This window comes from Colletotrichum orchidophilum (assembly GCF_001831195.1).
Source record: "Colletotrichum orchidophilum strain IMI 309357 chromosome Unknown Scaffold_27.1, whole genome shotgun sequence".
Lineage (NCBI taxonomy): Eukaryota > Fungi > Ascomycota > Sordariomycetes > Glomerellales > Glomerellaceae > Colletotrichum > Colletotrichum orchidophilum.
The window spans coordinates 1-24,064 of record NW_019172983.1 but is presented as its reverse complement, the minus strand read 5'-3'; the positions used below and the strand labels follow the sequence as shown (position 1 = coordinate 24,064).

The 24,064-nt window shown below is 51.8% G+C and overlaps 9 protein-coding genes across 9 annotated transcripts; 5 read left to right on the top strand and 4 right to left on the bottom strand.

The window, feature by feature from the left end:
* Positions 1-3,708: 3,708 nt before the first annotated feature.
* Positions 3,709-4,282, top strand: CORC01_04169 (uncharacterized protein; the record flags this gene model as incomplete). The annotated part of the gene is made up of 2 exons (XM_022615817.1): positions 3,709-4,119; positions 4,238-4,282. 2 exons carry the CDS (start codon positions 3,709-3,711, stop codon positions 4,280-4,282), a joined length of 456 nt encoding a protein of 151 aa, XP_022477562.1.
* Positions 4,283-5,743: 1,461 nt separating this feature from the next.
* On the top strand, positions 5,744-8,025 carry CORC01_04168 (uncharacterized protein; the record flags this gene model as incomplete). Its single annotated transcript, XM_022615816.1, has 2 exons — positions 5,744-6,034; positions 6,088-8,025. 2 exons carry the CDS (start codon positions 5,744-5,746, stop codon positions 8,023-8,025), a joined length of 2,229 nt encoding a protein of 742 aa, XP_022477561.1.
* A 167-nt stretch (positions 8,026-8,192) lies between these two features.
* On the bottom strand, positions 8,193-9,336 carry CORC01_04167 (uncharacterized protein; the record flags this gene model as incomplete). The annotated part of the gene is made up of 2 exons (XM_022615815.1): positions 8,193-8,835; positions 9,317-9,336. The coding sequence occupies 2 exons, from the start codon at positions 9,334-9,336 to the stop codon at positions 8,193-8,195; spliced, it is 663 nt and encodes a 220-aa protein (XP_022477560.1).
* Positions 9,337-9,435: 99 nt separating this feature from the next.
* On the top strand, positions 9,436-11,854 carry CORC01_04166 (uncharacterized protein; the record flags this gene model as incomplete). The annotated part of the gene is made up of 4 exons (XM_022615814.1): positions 9,436-9,457; positions 9,512-9,595; positions 9,647-11,706; positions 11,762-11,854. 4 exons carry the CDS (start codon positions 9,436-9,438, stop codon positions 11,852-11,854), a joined length of 2,259 nt encoding a protein of 752 aa, XP_022477559.1.
* Positions 11,855-12,319: 465 nt separating this feature from the next.
* On the bottom strand, positions 12,320-12,793 carry CORC01_04165 (UDP-galactose transporter; the record flags this gene model as incomplete). Its single annotated transcript, XM_022615813.1, has 1 exon — positions 12,320-12,793. The coding sequence occupies one exon, from the start codon at positions 12,791-12,793 to the stop codon at positions 12,320-12,322; it is 474 nt and encodes a 157-aa protein (XP_022477558.1).
* A 1,799-nt stretch (positions 12,794-14,592) lies between these two features.
* CORC01_04164 (uncharacterized protein) lies at positions 14,593-14,898 on the bottom strand (the record flags this gene model as incomplete). The annotated part of the gene is made up of 2 exons (XM_022615812.1): positions 14,593-14,732; positions 14,796-14,898. 2 exons carry the CDS (start codon positions 14,896-14,898, stop codon positions 14,593-14,595), a joined length of 243 nt encoding a protein of 80 aa, XP_022477557.1.
* Positions 14,899-17,324: 2,426 nt separating this feature from the next.
* Positions 17,325-19,422, top strand: CORC01_04163 (major facilitator superfamily transporter; the record flags this gene model as incomplete). Its single annotated transcript, XM_022615811.1, has 6 exons — positions 17,325-17,774; positions 17,829-17,902; positions 17,952-18,058; positions 18,109-18,766; positions 18,831-19,176; positions 19,249-19,422. The coding sequence occupies 6 exons, from the start codon at positions 17,325-17,327 to the stop codon at positions 19,420-19,422; spliced, it is 1,809 nt and encodes a 602-aa protein (XP_022477556.1).
* A 701-nt stretch (positions 19,423-20,123) lies between these two features.
* Positions 20,124-20,936, top strand: CORC01_04162 (uncharacterized protein; the record flags this gene model as incomplete). The annotated part of the gene is made up of 1 exon (XM_022615810.1): positions 20,124-20,936. One exon carries the CDS (start codon positions 20,124-20,126, stop codon positions 20,934-20,936), a length of 813 nt encoding a protein of 270 aa, XP_022477555.1.
* A 318-nt stretch (positions 20,937-21,254) lies between these two features.
* On the bottom strand, positions 21,255-22,865 carry CORC01_04161 (uncharacterized protein; the record flags this gene model as incomplete). Its single annotated transcript, XM_022615809.1, has 1 exon — positions 21,255-22,865. One exon carries the CDS (start codon positions 22,863-22,865, stop codon positions 21,255-21,257), a length of 1,611 nt encoding a protein of 536 aa, XP_022477554.1.
* Positions 22,866-24,064: the final 1,199 nt, after the last annotated feature.

The following is a 24,064-nucleotide window of genomic DNA, read 5'->3' as shown; positions in this document are numbered from 1 at the left end:
GACAGATCAAACTTGGGATTAAACATCCGAGCCACCGGTCACAGCCCTGACTATTCGTGGTTCCGCACGCGGCACTTCATCACTTCTCCTAAAAGATTATATTGTCTCATTTCAACTTTTAAAGCGGCGTTTGCAGTGGGTTTTTCAGATTGAAGTTGGCCGCAACATTTCTGCGTATGTCGATGCATACCTACAGTAAATTGGCGTTTTTTCATTTGTGGCGCAGTGTGATGACATCTCGGGCTCAAGTTGTCAATGGTTGAATGAGGCATCGAATCCCGGTTCCTCTGCATTGTACATTACCATATTCATTGAAACTTACTTAAATTCCGAGCCAAACATATCTATTTATTTGAGCAAACAAATTCGTATTGAGTTCCTTCAGGATGACATTGACCCTGGCGCAGCGTATGCTACTACACTCAAGGGGGTACCACTGTGCCTGCAAGGATGTGCACAGCTAAGCATGAATCATTAAGCTGGGATCGAGAACGTGTTGATGTTAGTTGGAATTGGCTCGGTAGGGATTGAATTTATTTGAACAGTCATGTCTAATGGGACTTGCGAGAGTAGAGCGTCTCGCTTGGTTAGGAAACGGGTTACCGCGCCCTCTCTTAGCATGCTTCTTAGCCGCTCCAGCTTTGTGAGATATGCCATGATCCTTCAGGCGCTTCAACGATGAGGAACATATAAAACCCCAGTAGAATCTTAGCTTTTTGATTTTTCTTAGGTGCAATACAATGCACGAGAGATTACAGGTTTCTTCATTGCGTTCATGGGAACGGACACTACATGCCACCGAGCTCAGTAGCCAGTCTGACGACTACAAGGCCCATCATCCATCTTATGACCATTAGTCAAGCATTAAATTTCTTCAGAAGAACTCTTCAACTCTCACAATAGGCTATAGCCCTCCAATCCCAACCGCATCGTACGCGTATGTTCAACTAGCCAGTCCTTGACTGTCATAGCACATCAAGTCATACGTCCGAAATCACGTGCCGGAACCCAAGTTCATCGATAATTTCGATCATTTTCAAACAGAAGTCATAATGGTCCTCCAGTTTTGTGATATCCGGGCCTTAAACTCGGCCGTTACGGGCCTGATCAACCCGAACCCTAATACCGATGCTTTGGCTCGAACGGACTATCTTGCCAGGGTTGTGCAAAAAGTCATGGAACCATTGCGGTTTGCCGATATTTGGAATACGTTGAGTACCTCAATGACTCTTTGACTGCAGCAGATTACCTTTGGCTCCTGTGTTCGCCCGAGGCGAATGAAAGCAAGCCTCCAGTAGAACGAGACTGGTAGATTGTAAAGCCGGCATTAGTTGACTGCGGCGCTGAAATCAGATTGTTCAGCACATTGAGTGAGTTTGGCAGTCGCCTCGAGCTTGTAGGGTATGTGGTCGAGGAAGAGGATGGGAGTATCCCGATTTGCAAGGGTTAATACTTACTCCCCGATACGCCCTCATTTTCAGAGCTCGGCGGCCCGAATAACTTCTCGCCAACGATATATAACCCTGGTATAGAACCTCTTCATATGATAGTGACCGCCACAGGCGCTGTTTCACTCAAGCCAGCTTCAGATACCATACAAAGACGTCTTGAACCACAACACAGTTTCAAGGAAGGTGGACGTATTCCATCGGCTCACATGCTTGAGTAAGCTGCTCAGCAATACGTTTTTTCTATCCAGCCTATGGAGCATAGGAAGTGTCACGCACGAGCTTATGTTCTTGTGATGGGCCGTCTTAAAGTGAATGTCTTGAATGAAATACTTGCACTTCTTGCGGGTGAAGACAGTGAACCGCCCTGGTTGTGCCCAAGGCTCAAGTCCCCTCTTACCAAAAAAGTACTTCAAGAAAAAGATGTTTTTTGTCAATAAACAGTCGATCCGAGACTTTTCGCAGGCTCCAGATGACTGACTCACTGCCTGGGGAATTGGAGGGCCACGTCTTTGATCAGGTCTGCGCCGTTTCTGCGGAGTTGATTCAGGCCGCTGCGCACACAGTGGCGAACGTAAAGTTGATGTGCGTATGTAGCGGGAGCGGGATCTGCTCCGGACGGAAGACGTTACAGGGCCGGTTCAAGGCCTATCCCTCAAAATACCCAATTACATGGACACTACTTCTGTCCTTAGAGCACGTCTTATTGGCGACCTTTTTGTCACCGCAAAAGTCCTTAGTTGTTTATCGAGAGGTTTATTGTTAGCCCGTGGCTGAGGATGCTATCTAAGATCTCGTTCGGTTGAAGATGAGACGGATGCTTACACCGCAGTAGCCGTGCTGGGAACAGCACACGTTCAGAGGGTATTCATCTCTTCAAGCCCACTAAGCTCAGTAGCCCGGATTGCATTGCGTTTTGCGATCTTCATTTGAAATGCAAACGTCCTTTCTATAGACTATGCCGCCACCCGAGTTAGCCAGCTCCACGGATCGGTGCACCAAAAAGCCGCGGTCTCCTACTTTGTTCTACTCACAGTCGGGCTCGTAGCCGCAGTTTCTAAACTTATTACAGCAGCCCTCCTTGCACGGGCTTGTTGAAGCGCACGTTTGGGCTGCTACCCGGAACACCAGCAGAGCGGAGAGAAGTATGTTTGATAGCAACATTATCTTCGTAGTGCGAAGAAGTAGCCTTCTGTGACCTCGAGTCAAACAAGGTACTGTCGGAGTGTTAAAGTCGACGGCGACATGGCTCGACTTCAGGCTACGCCGGAGCCCATAAAGCAGGTGTCTACCTATATTCGTACCTTCATCTTTCTTCTTCTCCTTCTTCAAGATACAGGATCGAGAACCGCGAGGCCGCTTTCACGAGAGTCTTGTCAAGGGACTTTGGTAGTCAGAGCGGCCGACGACCGAATATAACCTCGTAACCCTGGCTCTCTCAAAACCCATCATCCATGTACCTTCATGGGAGGGGGCTGCGTTAGACTGAACTTGAGGCTTAATTTTAGACTACGCCTATTAACTGATCTTCTAGGGCTCTCGTAGGACGACCGCATCTAGATCCGTCGTTAAGGTTCTTATCTTCGACGGGTATATACGGCAAACCGCCCTAACCCCGTTGATATCCATACCAAGTAGCCTATCAGTCCTCATAAATAAGGGTTAATATTCGTACCTGCACATAAAAATAAAGCAGACACCAGCACTAAAGACTCCCGGTTTTTGCACCTACTTAGGCAGGTGTTGAGCGTAGTTCGGTCCACCCTCGCTTAAGCGGCAGATATGGGTATGTAATAGCTGACTACAGCAAGTTACTAAGTAGTCAGGGGCAGGGGATGAGATGTGATAGATCATGGGGATCATTCTATTCCGTCTTTACATTTTTTTTTTTCAATTTCACGGGGACCAAGTCACACTCTGGGCTTTCGCCGTGGACGGTAACTGCATCTCGCTGGTCTTAGTATTGGATATTGGACAACCCACTTCTCGGCCAAGAGGAAATGTAACACCGGCCCGGTTCTTGGCCACCGGCGCATGAGAATTCCAATTTTGCATCCCAAGGATCCAGGTCATTGGCAAGTGACTCAGGTGCTAGATCCTCCACCTCATAGTATGCCAAACAAGACTGAGTACCTCGGTCTTGGAGTGTCCTCGCTCGAGTCTGTCCGCTCGCCCACGTCAGTCTCAACGGCCGACCTCAGTCAGTAGGCATTACCAGCCAGCGAGCGAGACGCAAGTCGTGATTCAAATAACCGTAATAATGGGCTATCTTTCGTTGAAGACGTGTAAACTACTCGCTCCGGCTCTGATCTTGTCTGGATATGGCGTCTTTGCCCGGTCCGGCAGCTTTACGTTTTACGACGCTGAGGACCTCGACGTCACCTATGGCACGGCTTGCATCAACTCGATATCCTCGGCCATCGACTGCCACGAGTACACGCGGACAATGACAACCCTCAGCTACTGGTTTTCTTTGGGTTACGTCTCCTTCACTAACGAGATCTGCACCGCCGATTGCTCTTCATCGCTGTCCACTTGGTACAACTCCGTGGCGAGAGAATGCGTCGGCAAGGAACTCGACGTCTCCGTCCCCAAAAGCTTGGAGGATACCCGTGGGCAGGATTCAGTGAGACCTGCACCAAGGATCCCAAGACCAAGAGCTACTGCAACGGTGAGTTCTGATCCGAGGGAAAGAGAGTCAAGCAGCACCACTTCATGCCAACTTTGCAAGCGGCATGCCCGCTAAAACTCTTCCCGAAACGCAGACATTATCGCCAATTTCACTACAGAGACATGCCGCAGGCAGAGATCTGCTCCACCTGCTCTGCCCATAAAGCATGTAAGGGGGTGCTGGCAAAACTGGAGAATGTAATCATGCTTACCGATGAGGTATTTTATGCTAGAGTAAAAGTCACTTTGCTTCACATAGCGTGATGTAAGAGCCATTGGCTTGTCTGGCCAGCGGCGCTGTTTTCGTCGATGGTCGATCGTCATGATGAAAACTCTTCATCTAGTAGAACATGCTTCCTTTCCTTTAAAACCAGAAAATCTTTACATCCAGTATCCGGATCAAATTTGACCATACATATGACGTAATGACAATAGACTCTCAATCTGATTTCATTCCAACGATTCAGTTGGTGATTTTAACTGGGCTTTGGTATGCCCACATAGGTCTTTTGGGCAACGTTATATTTGATGGACAGGTAAATTTATGCAAAAACACTTTATTTTGAATCAGGAAATGATAGGTCACTGTGTGACTCAAGTCGATAGAAATCTCTAGCGAATTTGGTCGGGTTCGAATGCAACAAAGCCCATTGCACAGACTGGTTGGTCACTTAAATAATCCGTTGGGCTAGCCTCCCGTCCAGTGAGCTTCATACTAAGGTGTGCATGGTAAGAAGATACTTCGGAGAAAAGGCAACGACGCCATGTTTTACGCACAGACACCACCACTCTAGTCGTTGACTGACAGATGATTGAGTCCAAAGCATTCTATCAAAATCCAGTCCCTGGAAACTCAAATATAGACCTGGATGGAGATTCATAACACAGCCCGCTCACCTCACAGCTAGGATAGCTAGGTACCTACGCGGGAGAAAACCCTCTGAAAATATCGGCCCTTCACAGAGGTATTATTAGTGGCCATAGTCAACGGATACTCAGCATGCCACTTTGTAGTGTATATGTTTAATTCGAGCGCTGTACTTTCCTTCCCTTTTTACTTTTTTTTTTTCATTTACTCTCGACTTGTAATCAACACACTTAAACAATACAATAAAGCTGATATTTAAGAATTAAGTTAGACAACTAGATAGTATTTTAAAATATAGAATAACAATAAGCATATGAGTTACATTACGGCCTATTTATTACTACTATTACGGTGTGGGATAGGTCAATTGTGATCTGTGTAATATTTGGATTGCGTTCGGCCGATGTTTAAACACCCAATCTTCCGCTTAGGTACCTTACACCAAGCAAGACCAATGTGAGTACAGGCGAGGCCAGGCATAGCCCATATGGGCCACTGACAGGGCGCGCAAGCTAACCGCTAACCGAGATCGTGGGGACCCCTGCGGCGCTAGGCGTTGCTGGGCTGGGCTGATCCCTCCACCGCTGTTTCCTCCCCACCATCAACACAACAAATGCGCTGCCTGCATTTGGGGCCAATTCAATGCGACACGCGCCTGCTTTGACGACGTCCCCCCTATCCTCCCATCCGAAGGAAGACACAAGACAAAATTCAACTCTGACTCCTTGAAACCATCTTCTCCAAGGAAAATGTCGTCATGGCGACTCTGCCAGCCAACTCTCTACTTGCACGGTCCCGCCAACCACGATCGGGACCGTCAGCCAAGAACTTGAACGCACCCATCAACGCCTCTATTTCCATGAATCCCGCGCCTACCACCAACGCCTCCCTCTTCTTAACCAACCTTCGCTTGCTGGACTTTCCTTCCTATTCAGATTGGCCAGACTTCGATGCCCAGACTTTTTCTGTGCAGAAAAAGCGCATCCATTGCGTAGAATGGACCCTCTACCAGCTCTTTGTGCTCTGGGACCCGGAAGAGGCGCGGAATGTACGTGCGAAGAGCGTTTCTGCTGGGCTCTGCTGACATTTCTTGGCTCACAGAAGCTTCAACCTTTCTTTCCGCCCCGAGACCACGTACAATCCTTGAATTTGCGAGCCGCCCTCCTGCGAAGCCTCGACCAGGCCAAAAAGAATGGAATCCTTGGACGAGACGCTGTGGTCCGCAAGACCATGTTGGATGAGTGCAAAGGGGAGCGATTGGAAGAAGTGCTTGCCGTTTTCTCATCCGCCGTCCTGAAGAAGATGGTGGCCGAAGTCACAGAAGCCGAGCACGAGTACCCAGCTGTCGCCCAGCAAGTGGCGTTGGAAAACCGGGGTTACAGTGCTGACCGGATGGAGCTAATGACTCTTGCGCTTGCTCACAGAGCCTCCATCGCCAACGCCATGCGGCGAAAAGACCAGGCCAGGAAAAAATATCATGACCTTGCTGAAATACTGGACCTGAAGGAGAGACGTATCACGCGGAGGAAGGCAGAGATCAGAGCCGCCCAAGGGCTTTCGAGAGTTCGAGACGTACCTGAAAATATCAAGTTGGACGCATGGAGGACGGTGCGAAATAACTGGGCTGGGAACGAACAATGGATGGAGACTCTTCTCTACGGTGACTCCAACGTGCGGAAGGATGACTTATTGTCGGTCCCATTTGACAGGGTCTGGCGGCGCCTGGAGTCAGGTCGACTACCCGAGTTGGAGAATCACGGTACAGGCCTTTTGGAGCAATTGGATGGCCGAGTAAGAACACAGAAAGAGAGGCTTGCGACATGGCAGGAATTTGAAGCGAAGATGTTTGGTGAACGGGCCAGAGACAATCCGTCCAGTATGTCACAGCCGTCGCAAGCGAAACGTGGCATCGACCTTGGATTCGACACATACGAGAGCTTACATCTTGGAAGGATGGGCCCCAAAAAGCTGGTTGCTAAAAAGAGTACTCCCGTGACAAGGAATTACTCTGATCTCTTGGACGACTACATGACAGAGCTGGCGGAAGTAGGCTCTTCGCCTATGTTTAAGTTCGCTGAAACCTTGGGCCCGCGGAATCGTCAACATGAGAAGCCAGACGGGATTCTGAGGGAAAGCCTTGGAGAGGAAACCATTTCGGAACTCAGCGAACTTGAGGACGATTTGCATGGTTCACACCCCGCACCTCAGCGTCCGTCGCTGCAGGAGGCTGCGTCGCATCCCACACAGTTCGAACGTCCGGCCATCGATCTTTTTTCCCGGACCAACAGTTCTGCTGACCTATCAGCTCCGTTGCCTAGCCCATTGCTACCGCCGCCAGAGTCGCAAGCTGAACTGGCTATACCTCCGCCAACTCCTCCTCTACCGGACGATGACATTACGGAGACAATCCCCAGCCGTGTTGCCAGCCCACCCCTAGAAGAACGAGAGGAAGCAGACGTTGCGTTCGAAAAGGAAGACAGTTCACCAGAATTGCCCAAGTCTCCGACACAGGAGCTGGCGGACCAAATTTTGAAGAACATGGACGTTGTATCGCCCTCGCCTGTCAAGCGTTCCAAGCCTCGTCATACCTTGTCCCTCGCAGAGAGGACGCGGCTGTCAATGACGCGGTCTTCTCGTAGCGTCAGGTACGACCCAGACGACGAGGAAGACGACACGCTCACCCTGCGACCATCTTTCACCAGTGCCAATCGACAAACTGGGGAAGTTACCATTCACGTAACTGATGATGATGACCTGGTTGCTCGCACACGGAAGAGCATGGTTGGCTTCGAGGCTTCCCGCCAGAAAGCACATTTGGATAGACAAAGATCACTGAAGAAACCCCGGCCTCGAGCCCGAACCGAAAGCCAGATCCCCGTAGTTGTGGAGGAGACGATGGAGTTGGACCCTGACGCATCCATACTCGCTGAGGAGCTGATGGCTGTTGAAGACATGGAGGCTGTGTTCAGAAGCCGGCCGAGGATCAAGACAAGCCCGGCCCCCTCCCCTTCAAGAAAACCGCTTGAGGAACCTCTGTAGAAATATTTGACACACAGTGTAACGACGCAACGCACAGAGCTAAAGTGGCTAGTAATAAGTAACCCATCAGGATAAGAAGATCTTTGTGATTTCTGCATATTGTACATCTTGTAGACGTCGTGTGCCACGTCTCCCCCTGGAGTATTGTTACACGCCAGTGGTCGTCCCTACCAGCCTTGGTTCTTCAGCTCCATAACTCTTTTAATTGTTGCCGTGAATCCTGACTTAAACTGATTCCTCCATCTCTCGCTCTTCATCCTCTTGCGCTTTTTCCCCGGGCGCTCATGGAACCTCTGCAATTGGAACGTGCGCTTGACTTTGTTCTTTCTGCAGTTGTACTCGAGCAGCCTGAGGGCCTTGGCCAAATCCACGTGGCCGGTGAGGTGTATGGTTCGGCCCGTGGATGGACGCGTCCGCAGGTTGGGCTCTTGCTTGCTGGTGGGGTAGTGCTTCTTTAGGAATTCGTCCGATTCCATAGCGATGATCTTGGAAATATCGAACGTATCAGAGGTAGCGTCATATACGTATGGGCTATTGGACTTCTCCTGAGAAGCCTGAGGAGCAGCCGCGTCGGAGGGCGGCGGCGGAGGTGGTGGTTGGGCGTAGTTTGTCGGGGATGGCTTTGAGAACAGGTCTTCGAGGTTCGATCGTGGACCAGAGCGAGGGGGTGCAGAGAGAATTGAAGAAGTCGCAAAGGCTCGAGGATGAGTCCATGACGGCTGTCGGAACGCCTGTAATGCTTGTACAGATGGATTGCGAATGGCGCAGGTGGTGAGCAGCCGCTTGCTCAGAAACCCAATTTCCGACGCCCTACGAAGCGTTAGTCATCGAAGCTGGTAGGTTATAAAGGGTGAGCAACTGACATTGTGATTGAGGGAACACAATGCGAAGGTAATGGAACTTGCAAGGTGCTGGCAATTGCACTTGCAATATTTCCTTCCACAGCCCGGTCTTGACGATTCGCGAATTCAACCGATTGGAAGCTTGTTCGGAGAAGAGTGCCTCCGAGACGCCGAGAGCCCCACACTTACAAATGGGCCAATCAAGGAGCTGTCGCGTTGCAAGGCCGATGCGCGTTGGCCTCGCGCCGAATTTTGGAAAGAACTGGATCAGGCCCAGAGAGCCAGAGAGAGATAGAGACAGAGCAAGAGCTTCAATTTTTGGAGCTCACCGTCCCGTCTGCCGCTGCTCTCCCCTCCACCTTCACCTTCCGTCTCCCACTCAGTCGCGCTGTAGCCCCATCTCTTCCTCCGACCACTGGGCGACGAGCTTCGACCACATCATCGACGACCTGTTGATTACCTGCCGCATTTTCCCTCCGCGACTAGAGGCACTTTCGCCAATCGTGGAACCGTGTATTGCCGATCCTACGACCAGCCTCTCATCAATAATTCGGCAGATTTTCCCACCATGTCCTACAATCCTTACGGAGGTGCGTCAATGCTTGATCCTCAAGGGCTCTCTTTCTCACTCACATCTTTGACAGGAAACCCGTACGGGCCGCCTCCGACCTACGGTGGCTTCCCGGGGTCTAACGGCGCCCCCGGCATGGCTCCTCCACCTGGTCTAGGTTCGTGACACAATGCTCTGGTTCTGAGATGCTTCGCTAACCCTCCTCAAGGCCCTCCGCCAGGCATGTCTTCCGCTCCAGGAATGGCACCACCTCCCGGTGTCCAGCAGTCCAACAATGCCCAAGCTAACCGACAAAGCGGCCTGCCGCCTAACTTCCAAGCTCCCGCGAACCTCCCAAATATCAACTTCAGTGCCCCCGTTATCCGTCTCGGTACCATAGGTGGTAAGACAGGCGGCCCCGATGTCGGCAGAAAAGACAACAGTGCTCCGACCGGCGGACGGCAAGGATTGGGTATGGACCGCGGATACGACCAATCCCGCGCTGCCGCACGCGAGCACATGCAGTCTTTGGTCCCGCCGACCAACGAGGAGAAGCTGCGGACATTATTCATTCACAAGATTCCTGACGGTATCAGAGGTGACGAGGGCATTGAAATGATACTCAATTCTGTGGGCAAGCTTCGGAGATGGGACGTCGCTGCTTCGGTCCTTTCTGATGGCAAAGGAGCAAAGTTTGGCTTCGCACAGTACGAGGATGCTGATTCTTTTGCAATCGCTTGCGATCTGCTTCGAGACATCGAGGTTCCCCTTAAGCGACAAGTACCATCCGAGAGTGCACCGCTGGAAGGGGACTCTTTCGACGGAGTGGAAATGGTCAAGCTTCAAGTCACCATCGATCCGAATTCTCTAAAGTTCATTGAATCCTACAAGGAAGGCAGAGGCGACGATGGTGGTGCCGAATCGCGGATAAAGACTGCCAAGGAGACACTGAAGCAAGTCATCCGAGATCTCGTGTACCCCAAGACCGCTAGTGCAGCCGACGGCGAAGGCGATGTTTCAATGGGGAACTCTGGGGATAATGTCGAGGTTGTCAATATCCCTCTGGCTCAGGACGACGAACTTGCAGACATCCCTGCAGAGATGAGAGAAGTTGTCGCCGCCGAGATCGCAGCGTTCAGAGAACGCAGTAATAAAAGAGACCTGGAGCGCCTTAAACGCGAAGAAGAGATGGAAGAGATGGAACGAAACCGCAATGGCCCTTCTCGACCATCGCGGCTAGATTCTCCGCCACCATCCAACTCCAACAATATTCCTGTCGGACCTCGTGGCATGCACACCGCGCCATCGGGCCCCCGGGGGCATAATGGTTCTCGTACAACCTCATTCGTCAACGGAGGTATCTCAAACGCCGATATGTCAATCCACCGCGAAGATGACGATACGGATGCCGACGACGAAGAGAGTTACCAGCGGGAGCTCTCGAAGCAAAAATCAGAAGAAGACAAGATGTATCTCGAGGCGGAGCGAAAGTGGGTGAACAGGGAACGTTCCCGTGCGGCAGCCTTGGAGAGAGAAAAGGAGCGTGAATTGCAGGATGAAGAGACTCTGGAGAGACGCATACAAGAGCAGCTAGAAAGGGAGAAGTCGTGGGATGACGACCGAGAGGCGGTCAGAAAGAACCACTTGTACTACCGTGACCATGCAGGCTGGGTTAAGAAGCGACAGATTGAAAGGGCGGATGAGCAAGCCAGGGATGAGGCAGACCGAAGAGCCGAAGAAGATGGGCGCCGCAGAGAGGCCGCAGACATGGAGAGGGCGCGCGGCATGGCTGACTCCTTCCTTGATCGACAAGCCCAGGAGATGGAGCAACGACAGCAAGCAGCGGCTTCCGCGCCCGCGCCTTTCAAGTTGTCCCTCGGCGCTGCAGCACAGCGCGCACAAGCCCAACGTGTGGCTCCTCAACGACGAACTGTTGCTGAGGTCGAGGGTCTTCTTGACGATGAGGAGCAAGACAGCACGACAAGGAGACAGCTCATCCCCATCCAATTCGAGCCTACGACTGCAGCGGACAAGATGACCGAGGAGGAGATCAGCAAAGCCGTTCGTGCTCTTGCGCAGGAGATTCCGTCGGAGAAGGATGGCCTATGGAACTGGAGTGTGCAGTGGGACTTCTTGGACGACGCCATAATCCGGGACAAGCTTCGGCCATTTGTTGAGAAGAAGATTGTCGAGTATCTTGGCGTACAGGAAGAGATGCTTGTCGAGGTTGTAGAGGAGCATCTTCGGAAGCACGGAAAGCCATCAGAGCTAGTGGAAGAGCTTGCGGCGGTGCGTACACCTATTCCCTCATTTCCCCTTGTTCGGTTACTAATATCCGCCACAGGCATTGGATGACGAGGCAGAGGATATGGTCAAAAAGTTGTGGCGCATGGTCATTTTCTTCACAGAGAGTGAGAAGCGTGGGTATCCAGCATAGGCTAGGCAGCCCCTTTTGTATTATATCGACATTCCGGCGGCAGCACCATGAGCTGCGCTCTTCGAGGATGGTGGAAAAATCATCTCAGCAAAGTGCTGTATCTTGACCACGACTGCGGAAAGAAAAGTGAGCGAGGCCGCAAAGGCTACTACTCCCCCGAGTTCACGGGGATCAGGGAACTCACCACCTTTGCTAGAATATCCGAAGTGGTTAAACCCCCCATGGTCTCTGATCCGATACCTCTGCGTTGTCGAGTGAGATGAAACAGAAGAGGGATGCCATAGGCCATGAATGTACGTGTCGTTTGCCATCAAACTATTGATCCATCGTTAGGCATCTCGCTCCTCTCTTCCATGGAAACCACAGGCACTTCAGTCTCCCATAGAGACCCGAATACACCTAGAACCAGCGCGATACCTCAATACAGCTGCAAATAAGTCATTTCGAGACTTCAACAACCCGAGTCTAGGATCCTTGGCGTCTTACTTCGAAGCTCAATGCGTGAGGCAACGAGAGTAAATGAATTGTAAGGCTGACAGGAAACCCAAGCTCTGGGTATAAATCTTCGCAAGGGTGCTCGATACACGGACTACCCAAGAAGCGAGGAAACCCTCCCATGGCTTGCAACAGAACGAAGTCCCAGACCAGCATGGTGTGACCACGGAAGAATCCTTCGATGCTAAAGTCTGACTGCCAGAAGAAGCCGCCGACTGAACACAAACAGCCGTATGCCACCAGTTGAGCGTTGCGAAACATGACACTACGTTCCGAAGATTTGAGGGCCGCCTCCATGTAGACGCCAGCGAAAGCACTACGGTAACCTGCAATCAGCATGGAGACAATTCCTAATGACGTATCTTTGCCTGCATCGCCGATACGCATGTCGCTGAATGACGGCGGCAGAGACCCGACCTGTACCAATACTATGACACCTGCCATGATGATCAGACAGAGCCATTGGTGAGGGTGCAGAGTCTGTTTCAGGAGGGCTTTGCTGAACATGGGCGTCAGGATGAGCTTGACCTGCGACAGCATCAGATACGGTAGAAAGCCGAGGTGATACGCGCCAAAGCTCTGGCTGGTGGCCGGGAGCGTTTACGGGAAGGCCGGCGATATGGCAGCGCTAGTACGGCCGCTCCGGATGCAGTTTGAAAACCTGGAAGTATTTGCCGAGCCGTCTCCGTCGTCATCCTTGAAAGCCCAAATAGCACTGCCAAGCAAATTGAGTAGCTTTGAGGCTTCGGACAGAACGGCAGCACTTAGAGCTTCGTTCCGCACGGAATTATCTTCTGGGCGGGTCTGCACCTTGTGCTGCAACTGATTGTTGATTATCATCAGTCAGAGTCTGGCTGCCAGAGACCTCACTGCAGACAAGAGACAGAGTATAGCGGCTGGCGTTCAAGTCACTAATATGCTGACGGCATTTCGACACGCGAGCTTTAGGCTTTCTATGAGATTTTGTCAACAGTATTAGGCATCGGGGCATGGAAGCTAACCGCCGTAAGAATGCAGACGGCCTTTGTTCGAGGGCCTCGGCGGCCCGAATCGTTGCCTTGCGTCATGAGGCTATCTGTGTCTTGTTCTATCCAATGACCCCGTGCTGTCTCTCTCCTCAGTTCTGTACGTGGTCCTTTCTCTCTCCCTTTGCTTGGACACTTGCAGAGTTCTTTGGTACCGTGGCCTTTCAGCCAAAGAAAGAAAGAAGGGTGTCAATATGGTGGGAGTTGCCCGCAAATTGAAGTACTTGCCAGCACATAGTATCTAGCCCAGAAACTTTAACGGACGAATAAAGAGACCATACATCGTATTTTTGCCCATCTACATACAAAGCCGCAATGCTAGGAGCATGTTATACAAGGTTGCAATTGTGATTCAACCCTTTAAAGAAAGCTACTGTAACAGAATTCGATCACTCATAGGTTGAGAAACCGTCTATTTCGAATCTCTCCAAGAGTAAAATGACCATAGGGACGGAACATTGGCCGCGAAAGATGTCTCTAGGCAGATGCTAAAAAGGGTGTCCTAACCATAAGAGCGAGAAGACTGAATATAAGCTTCTGAGTCCTGCGTCTTTAAAGGCGAAAAATCCCTGGTCATTTTACTTGAAGTTGACCTGAAAGCAGATGTCTTGGAATCTCTTATTGGAGAAGGGCGACTGTGAAAGCAAACAATGGAACAGATGCAGAGGCCGTTCGCCAGAAAAGGAATCCTGAGATAGCGCTCGGAGCACTCGGCGCCGGTTGCTTTAATAACTTCGTTCCGTCCACTAAAAACTAAGGAGCATAACAGAATCCTTTTGTTTCCGGCCCCACCAGCAACAAATGATTCCATTGTCGTCAAAGCGACGAGATCAGTTGAGTCACCGTCGAACAACCACAGATGATAGGTGGGGCTTAGAACACAGTTTCCAATTTAAAAGTCTCTTTAAGAATGGGGAAGGAGATGTCATGTGAGTGCTGTTATCGCAATCAAGTCAAGGAAACGGTAGCCCTGATAAGCTGTTGGCCTCCGTCTACCCTGGGCTTCTTTTCATTTGCTCTAAACTAATTACCGAAAATCCCCAATGAAATGATACCAAGCTTTTTTAGTCTTACAGAAAGTGAATCACTAGGAATATGGGTCTACCAACCACTACTTGGATCCCCGTAGCTGGCTCTGAAGCTATATTAATGGAATGCTTAGGGCCACAGGTAGTACCTCTAGTTACGAGTTCTCATACTGTCTTTTTCAGCAGCTGCTTAGGGACAAGGAGGGTCGTAGTGAATAGTAGGATCATAAGACACGCAACGGCTGCTGTGGCAGATAGGAACGTAGTTGCAGCTAGTCGAGCTGCCACAGCAGTCGTTGTTACATAGGTCATAAAGCCCGGTGCATCGCTCTACATTTGTTAGCCTTGATTAGGGACGGCTTGATATTGTGGAGGACGTAGATTATTACATACTCTCGATAGCGAAGAGCGCGCCTGTGTCTGCGTTTGAGGTGGATGGCACAGCGGTGGCCAGGGAGAGAAGGCCGAAAATGGCGATCTTCAGCGTAGTATACATCTTGGTGGAGACTGTCTTCCATAGTCAGTAAGGGGTGTTATCTAGATTTTAGTGGAATGGAATCTAGAGGTCTGTGGATTCTAGCATAGCTTTAATCAACATCAACATGAGCGAAAGGCTTACACGGTAACATTTAAAACTTAGCTGCTGAAAGGCTGTGATATGTGGTCGACATACCGTGCAATCTTCACTCTTTTAAACCTTTACTGAGAGGTTCCGCAAGTGCACCCGTGTTTCTTTTTCCGGAGAACCCGGAAACTGCAATACTACTCTTGAGTCTTGGCTAACTAGTTAGATATATATATATATACAGGCTAAGTCGTCAATTGTGGTCAACGGCGTAGGTCGCCTATATAATAAAGTTTTTGGTTCTATATCTATTGTCTATACTTTTATGCGGCGTCCTCCACTATGAAAGCCGCCCATCCGAGGTCTTCGTCGCTCAGCCACAGGATTGATTAAGGGTGCTATTTCTGTGCCTTGTTTCTCCTTTACTTTAGAAGCCCATGTCTTAAGCTTTCCAATGCTTAAGGAGCACGAGAAAGCGTCTAGAGTAGGGTACCGAGACGACCATTTTCTCGTGCGGAGACACTGTTCTCGTCGTAAAAGAACAACAGTGAGGCCGTACGGGGAGGTACACAGGGACAGCGCATCTGCCCGGAGCCCCTGTATTCTTTCGTCCTCGGCTGCCTTCTTTATTAGGACCAGTGCTGATTTCATGTTTTGTACGTTTGAGTGGGGGAGCACGAAGATAACGTGTCTTCCCTTTCTTCCCTTTCTTTCTTCCTTTTTAATTTTTCATTTTCCATTTTTTATTTTCCATTTATTTTCCATTTTTTTTTAAATACGGCTTTAATCGACGCCTCGTCTGGAGAGCTTGGCATTTATACCCCAGTTGAAGCTGACAGAAGCGACATGCAATTGTTCATCAAAATGTCACAAGGAAGTTTGTTAATTTTTGGTAATTATCTGTTCAAAGCTGCATTTTCGAATTTGTGGCTCACTTACTTTATAATTTAAATGTCCTCGACGAAACAGGCACTCAGACAGTTTAAAGCTGTTTCCGCCCTCATTGAGGGTGTAAAGCGCCTCCTTCGGCTGTTGGAAACCATCGACTCCGATTGTTTTACCGAATCTATTTAAAATAACAATATTAGGAATCTGCCCGGGCTTTGCTATGGATCAATCTTGATGGAGACATAGAGAAGTGACCGTGGCTGACGGAGTAGAGGTGACTCCCCTCAGACTGAAATACTATCATTCAGATGTGCCACAGGGAATGTCATGGGGCATGGCTTTGGAGTCTTCTTCACTCAAACTCACAAAAATAAACCAAATTGAGTTGAGTAAATCTTAATCAGGGTTCGTTATCGTCATCCTCAAGCAAACCAGCTGCATTATGGATTGTGTGGGATATGGGGAAGTAGAACATGTCACGATGCCCCCGGAAATGGGGGTGAAACATTTCAGCCCGTTCTTTGGCTGGAAATCCCAGGGCCGTTTCGTTCTCACGATATCATGTGTTTGAATCGTCCAAAGTCAGACAGCGGGCTCGGAAGTTGAAAGTGGCCCGGGGCCGGGCAGATGGCACGTCCAGTGAAATGACCGACCCTAATCAATCGCCTCCTCGCGACGCGATCTGCGCCGACATACACTCATGTTCGGTACCGGAACGGCAATCGGAAAGACCAGCAGAGTTTCAGAAGTCTGGTCAGCTGTGTTGGTGAGTCAGGGAAACATGGGTCCCGACGAGATCCGGCTCCGACTCGCAACAGCCCGAATTGCCACATGCCGCACATGGCTGGTGGAACAAGGAAGAATTCCCGAGCTCAATTCCACGCTACGGATGTTGCTCGCGGAGAGTCTCCACGCGCGGCTGCATCTTGCAAAACAGAAATGCAAAGATCTGTAAGGAGTCTCTGTCGTTGATTTTGAGCCTCTCGAATAGCTTTTGTTGTCGGAAGGGGCAGGTAATGTGGCCTACAATCCACCGGTTTCCGCCGTCCTGCCGGCCGTGTGGGGGCCCGAGAGGTGTCCGAAGTCGCATGGCGGCGATTGCGCAATATGTCGCCATACCTGAGCCCCAGCGCGAACCCCAGCGCCTGGTAAGCCTGGATCCTCTTATCGGCAAATTTTGTTTCCTTGTAAATGGGTTTCCTCTCAAATGCCTACTGACTGACTGGCTGAGAGATGCAAAAGACTGGGCACGATGTCAGGCCTGATTGGCTAATGTTGCGAACTTGCCTTCATTCCCCTTGCATGGGAAACTCGGAGTGCCACACCGGACGCATGGTTGTCCACTGCGGATCCGAAAAGGTTCATCCCAGCTGCATCAGGGTTTGAAGAGCCGATGACACCTTCCTTTTCTTCGATCGGTTGGCTTGCGGCTCTGCGAATCTTTCCTCCACACAACCAATCGATCAGCAATGGCCCGCCAAATGAAGTTGCATAGTAGTGAAGAAACAGAGCGGGTGATTGACGAGAGGTCGCCGCTGTTGTCGAATACTCGACGGGGGTCGAGTTCGTCAGGTGAGAGCTCCTTGACTTCTTCGTCGTCTAGCGGAGACTCGGACGGCCAATTCCTTCCATGGCATCTCACACGGGCCTCAGAAGTCGTCGATTCGAGCGTCGACGTCGAACGAGTAGCACCCGGCGTCGCCGCCGCGGATGATACAAAGCCGCAAGCAAAAGGAACCTCGACTTGGGCAGTCATCAAGATCGTATCGATATTGCTAGTGGGGACTTTTACCGCCAATGCCGATGGTTCCCTGGTCATGGCGACGCATCCGACAATTGCTTCCGAGTTTGACGATCTTGAGAATTCGAGCTGGCTCTTTGTTTCATTTGCACTTGCGGGTGCGGCAACTCAGACTTTGGTTCGTAATCCTTCCGTTGAAGAAACTATCCGATGTGATTAACACCGCAGAAAGTACGGCAAGCTCAGTGACATTTATGGACGTCGCGCCCTTCTCATGGTGGCTTATACCCTGTTTTCCATTGGATGGTAGGCTCAAAACTTGATATCCCCACGAATTACAATTAACTGTTCACAGTGCACTAGTAGGCGTTGGCCACACAATGTGGCAGGTTGTCCTTGGTCGTGTGATTTCAGGATCTGGTGGTTCGGCATTGAACGTTCTTGGCCTTCTCTTGGTTACAGGTAGAGCACAATCGATGACACTCGGGAAAAGACTAGGCTAACATTGTCAGATCTTGTCCCGCTCCGCGACGTGGCTGCTTGGCAAGCAGGTATTAACCTGGCCGCAACAGTAGGACGAAGTCTCGGGGGACCTGTCGGAGGTTGGTTGGCCGACACCATTGGATGGCGATGGTCTTTCCTCGGCCAGGCGCCCATCTTCCTAGTTGCAGTCTTGTTGTGCTGGTTCTTCTTGCCGAGAGGCAAGCAGGTCGGGAAGGGACAGGACGCGGAAGCAAACGGCAAGCCCGTAGACGTCAAGAAGAGCTCCTTGGCGAGGATCGACTTCCTAGGTGCTGCTTTGTTGGCACTCTTTATCCTGACTTTCCTCCTGCCGATTGAGGTTGGAGGCACCAAGATCCCATGGAACCACCCAGTCATATTCATTCTGTTTGGCATAGCAGCTGTCTTTGGTGGTCTCTTTGCCGCCGTCGAGGAGTGGTGGGCCAAGGAGCCAATCTTCCCATTGGAGCTTCTGAAGCATCGCGACATTGTCCTGACGTACGTTATCAGCGGCGGACAGGTCGCAGCCCAACTCGGTCTCATGTTCTCGGTCCCGCTCTATTTCCAGGTGACACAGCGTGTGTCCAACACCGTTGCCGGAATCCATCTCTTCCCCGCTGTTTTTGGAAACGCAATCGGCGGTGTCCTCGCTGGATATCTGATTAGGAGGTGAGTCAAGCTTGAAGACTTGGAGACGTACATATTGCGTGGAGCGGCCTGCTAATTCATGCAGAACTGGACGCTATAAATCTCTGCTAATCATTGCGACAATTGCATCAATGTTCTCCTACGTACTTCTACTATTCCGATGGCACGGGAACACGAATGCTTGGGAGTCGCTTTACATCGTGCCTGGTGGCTTCGGGGCTGGCCTCGTGCAGTCGGCGGGATTCATCAGTATCCAAGCAGCGGTCAACCCCAAGCACAAGGCTGCAGTGACGTCGGGAATGTTCTTAACATTCCAAATCGGCATGATTCTTGGCCTTTCGTGTGTTAGTGCCGTTATGATGGAGACAATGAGATGGCGGCTAGACGCATCGCTGAAGGGCATGGACCTCAGCGAAGTGGTGCGGAAGAAGGTAAGCAGAGACTTGTTCTTCGATGGTTGTTTCGTCAATATAACACCCCGGTGCTGACACGGACTGGGGTAGATTATTGCAAAAGCTACGTCAAGCGTCGACTACATCGATCATGCCGACAGCAAGATTTCAGCAGCCATAGTGCAGGCGTACGTCGAGGGCTTGGGTTTCAGCCACGGCTTCTCGCTCCTCTCATCAGCGCTGGCATTAATCGCGGCGGTTTTTGTAAGGGAGCATAAGTTGTGATGGAAAGCTTCGGCGAGCGCATTGGGGCAGGCCTCTTCGTCGTTACCCGGCTATAGGTTTTTATGTAGAGCAGTGTAGTTTGGCAAGTTTGCGAAGGCAGTGGTGGTGGATTTGGAGGGAATCGCATGTATAGGAGTTTGATAGAAGAGAAGAGACTTGGTTACCAAAGACATCATCATGGAGAGAGAGTCTTGGGTGCCGGCCCTTACGTGAGATGCACCGTCTTCTAAGGAGACACACACTGTGCTGCAACACGGGGCGCCCTTCAAGTGGCCCTTGCGTCAGGTGTTTCCGTTGTCGGTGTGTCTCGGTGAAAGCGTCACCCCATCAAGATGAAGCAACAGCTCCTGCCGCACTAGGTAATAGGGACCTGACGTCTTCTCAGCATAACGGGCTGTTACATCTAGCCGCGCCGTCTGCAATTTCGTTTCTACAACCAAGCGATGCTAAGACTTCACCGTCCGGCCAAGGCACCACGACCGCATCCCCAGTTCTGATAAACCAACATACCTACCTTACTTTACAATTTTAACCCCGCCGTCACTTCATCGCTGTCACTTCGTTGCCACCAATTTGAGCTGCTCCCTGCCATCAACAGCATCGTCATATGAGCCCAACGCAACAGATTCGAGAAGATAAGCCTTCAAATCCTGGGCCGTACTAGCCGTCACCTACCATTATTACCTACGATGCCTCTCACAATGCCTCCTCCTATTACCTTCTCTAGCCAGGATCTGAGGGCTTTGGGGATAACCCCCGACATGCCCATCGCTTTGATAACAGCACGGCTCCGGGAGATTCACAGCCTCACACAGCGCGGTATCCCATTACCAATACCACAAGAGCAGAAGCACCCCTGCCGCAACTGTCTCGACAGCTATCACAAGACGGATAACTGCCCACATCCCTGCGGCCACTGCGGCCAGGACTGGCACACCGTCGACGCCTGCACCAGCTCCAAGCGCAACCGCTGCCGCTGCCGCCCCTTCCCCCAACAGCACCTCACCAAGAAATGCCCCAGTGTGTGTAACCCAGGCGAATGCCCCGCCTTTCACATTGGCGACAAGATCACCGCCATGATATGTAATGCCCGCTGCTGCATGTGTGGTATTCCGGGCCACGCCGGCCGAGATTGTCACCTGAAGAAGTGCCGTTGCGGAGTGGAGCACTTGACTCTGGACCACATGCCAATGGATCGGCAATGCGTCGTGGTCAACTGTCCGCGATGGTTCTGCACCAAGCATTGCCAGGCCTGCGAGGCGGAGCTGAAGAAACTCAACGATGAGGTATGCCAGGGCTGTGGTACAAAGCAGCAAATGCGTCAATCTGTGCCGCGGAAGCATCTGTGGACGAATCCCGATTTCGAGTATGTGGAGGCAGCGTTGGCATGGGGCAACAGCAAGTATGGCAGGGCTATCTTCGGCCAAAGCGTCGCATTCGATAATCGGTCAGTGGAGGAAAACCCGGGATCCAGAGAAGTAGAGAGTGGTTGGCTGGAGGGGAGACGGCTTTAAGTCGTCACGATTTAACATCTTGAGCACTATGCACATATATGGCTACTGCGCTGAATAATCAGAGCGTTCACGCCTCTCGAAATGGGCTTGTAATAAAATAAACTCTTGGTATTACTACCCACCAAGATGTCGAGCTGAAGACCACCTTTGCAAATCCAGGCCCGAGGCAGAATCGGATTGTCGTCTAGAATACAGCATGGATGGTGGATGGTATCACGCGACGAAATCATTCCTCAACTCCCCGCCAAAAGCAGACCCGCCCAGATGCTGTGTACCTAGCAAAACGCCCCCCGTAACAGAAAAAAAAAAAAAATACACTTAATCATCCTCCCAACCGCATCCATCATCATCAACCTCGACTTTGGTGCCAAGAGCCTCCCTTCCTTGGCGAATCATCTCCTTGAGCCTCTGGTTGAAATCGTTAATCCGTGCATCGGTGTCATGTTCGTCTTTGATTCGCCTGGCTGCCAATTTCTTGGCCTCTACGTCCAGTCGAGGGCTTGCACGGATAGAGTCTACTCCAAACTCCTTGAGTTTACCACGGGGTGACGCTGCCGAGGCGCTGCTGTTGGACCGGCGATGCGAGCGTACAGGTGGGCTCATCAATGATTGCGCTGGTGACGGAATGGCACTCTGACGCCGGGCAGACACGGTCGTTTTCGCAAACGGATTCGGGCTCGAGCCAGCGGACTGCAAAGGAAGCGGAATCCGACTCGGTGATGGGCCAGTCAAAGTCCTAGGTGGCTCCGGTGACCGCACACTGGCAAAGCTTGCCGGTTCCTGATACGATAGCGGCGCGGTCTCGTGTGAATTACAGTCGTGGCTAGTAGTAGATTGGCGGCGGTTGTGAATCGGTATCGAGCTGAGACGTGGCTTGGGAACACTAATCCTCCGGCCTGTAACCATGGAAGGGCGCATGTTGCGGGATGCTGGTCGCATTGATGCCCTCGATACTGGCCTATTGCCTGGTGCCGACTCGTCCACCACAACCCAATTTCGCAGCTCGTCGTGGTTCCCAGCACTCGTCTGTCGGCGTTTCACGGCCGGTCGCGAAGGCGTGACCTCGAGCTCGGGCTGGGGGTTCAGAGTTTGGTGTGGCTCCTGGGCATATGATGTAAGGGTAGGTGGAGGGAATACACCGGGCGACGTGGTGTCCCCAATGGAAGTATCCAAGTCTGGGGGACTTTGCTGGTGTCTCCATTCGTTCTTCTCATCAATTTTTTCGGATGGTTCTAGCTGAGGCACAAACACAGGCACAGTCGCAGCAGTAATCGCAGCAGTAGGCGCAGAGGGAGGGAGGCTCTGGCCATCGATAGTGTAAGCCTTGCCGCCTCCAGCGGAGAAGCCTATGAAGGCTCCGGCCTTGCAAAATTCCCAGACCTTGCCTACGACTCCACCAATAGTGTTGAAGGCAAATCGGCTCCAGCCGCCGGCGACTGGATGACTGGGCTGTACCAGTATCGTGGGCTGGCCGGGAATAGGAGATTCCATTTCTTCGTGCGGTCGCTTTGATCCCAGGGCTCTACGGTAGTCGCCGTCCGAGTACATGCTCTCATCCAACGTGCCGTTCTCGAAAGCCGTGTTGATGCCGGCACCTGGTGTCTCGAGCTGGCCAGCCAAGGTGTATCGGGCTCCTCGAATCGGCAAAGGGGTCTCGTGTCTGGGGAGTTCGCTCGAGCTGTCCAAGTTCATGTTGCCATCGTTCCATTCGTTCAGTGGCGTAGCCTCGCGTGAAGCATCGTTGCGGCGTTTCCTCTTTGCCTGGGCCAATGGTCCATTTGCCTCGGAGTGGTAGCTGTTTGCCCTGGCGAAGCAGTAGGAAGAGCCGGCGGAGGGGGATGCGGGTGGTCGGAAGACGCCAGGGTGAACTCCGGCGGGTTGTGCGTCAAAGTAGGTTCCGGGCATGCGGTACTGGGATGTGAAGGCCATGGTGCAGGTCGGTGCGGGCGTCGGGGTCCAGAGCGACAGGTCAAGGGATGCCGGAGGGCTTACGGGTGAGGCAGGGAAAGAGGTGGCGGGAAGCACGGCAAGGGGGCCGACGTGGTGACTGTTGAAGGGTTCGTGAGGTGATTCACAATGTCGCAGAGCCTAGACGAAAGCTCATGGTCGATCCGGAAACTGGGTCCCAGGTTTGGGTCTCGGGTCCCGATTCCGTGACGAGGAGGCGCGTCGTGGTGCGCTGGCTTGTTCGTTGTCCGTCGTGCGACAGGCCGAGCGATTGCTGGCAGCAGGCGAGCGCTGTCAGAATGGGGAAAGAAAAGTGGTGGATGATGAAGCGACGAAGGATCCCCGTGTTGACAAGGCGTGCGTGCTTCGGTACTACGATGGGTTGATGTGTCGGCAGGCAGCTGTGGTCGGCTTGGAGAAGCGCGGCGCGGTCAAGTAATTTTTGGGGGGGTCCAGGGGCAAGGTCGGTTGGGTGACCTGGAAGGTAGGGAGCAAGGAACAGCTGTGGGTAGCCAACAGGCTCGGTCCTGGCGTTCCAGGCTGGAGACAGCTTCGAGTGCCGGCAACAGCTGGTGGAAATGGGATTCCTGATTGGATGTCGCGCCTGTCGGTTCGTTGGTCTAGACCCTGGATGCCTGGGAAAGGGACGGCGCTCAGGGTGACGTCGAATTTGTCACGCGCTACTTTGGAACGCAAGGGCGATATCGTGTGGGTGGTGAAGCCTGGAGAGGGCGCTGCGTGGTGATGTTTTTTCCGTGGCAGCAATTAACGAGTCAAGGTCGATCGATGCAGGCGATAAGAAGGAATGGAAAGAAGAGAGAGAGAGAAGGGGGGAGAGAGGGACACAGCACAATAATTGCTCAGATACAGGACTAGGTGTATCCGCTGCCCGTCCCTAAATCAAAAGTCGGCACTAAAACTCAGACGAGGCGGAGAGAGTTGGGAGGTTGGCGTGGAAGGGTGCTGTGCAGGGGGCTGCTTCTTTTTACTGTGAGTCTGTGGCTGCGTCGTGTCATTCGCTTTTGCCTTTCCGCACCACCCGGTGATGCACCTAGTGTATGCGCATATCAACAGGAAGACGAAGAGGATGACGACCGTCCATTGGCGACGGCGCATGGTTGGTTGCTGGCTGTCAGCCTGCCCCTTTTGTGGCGGCGGGCTGCGTCGCTTGTCTCGATCCT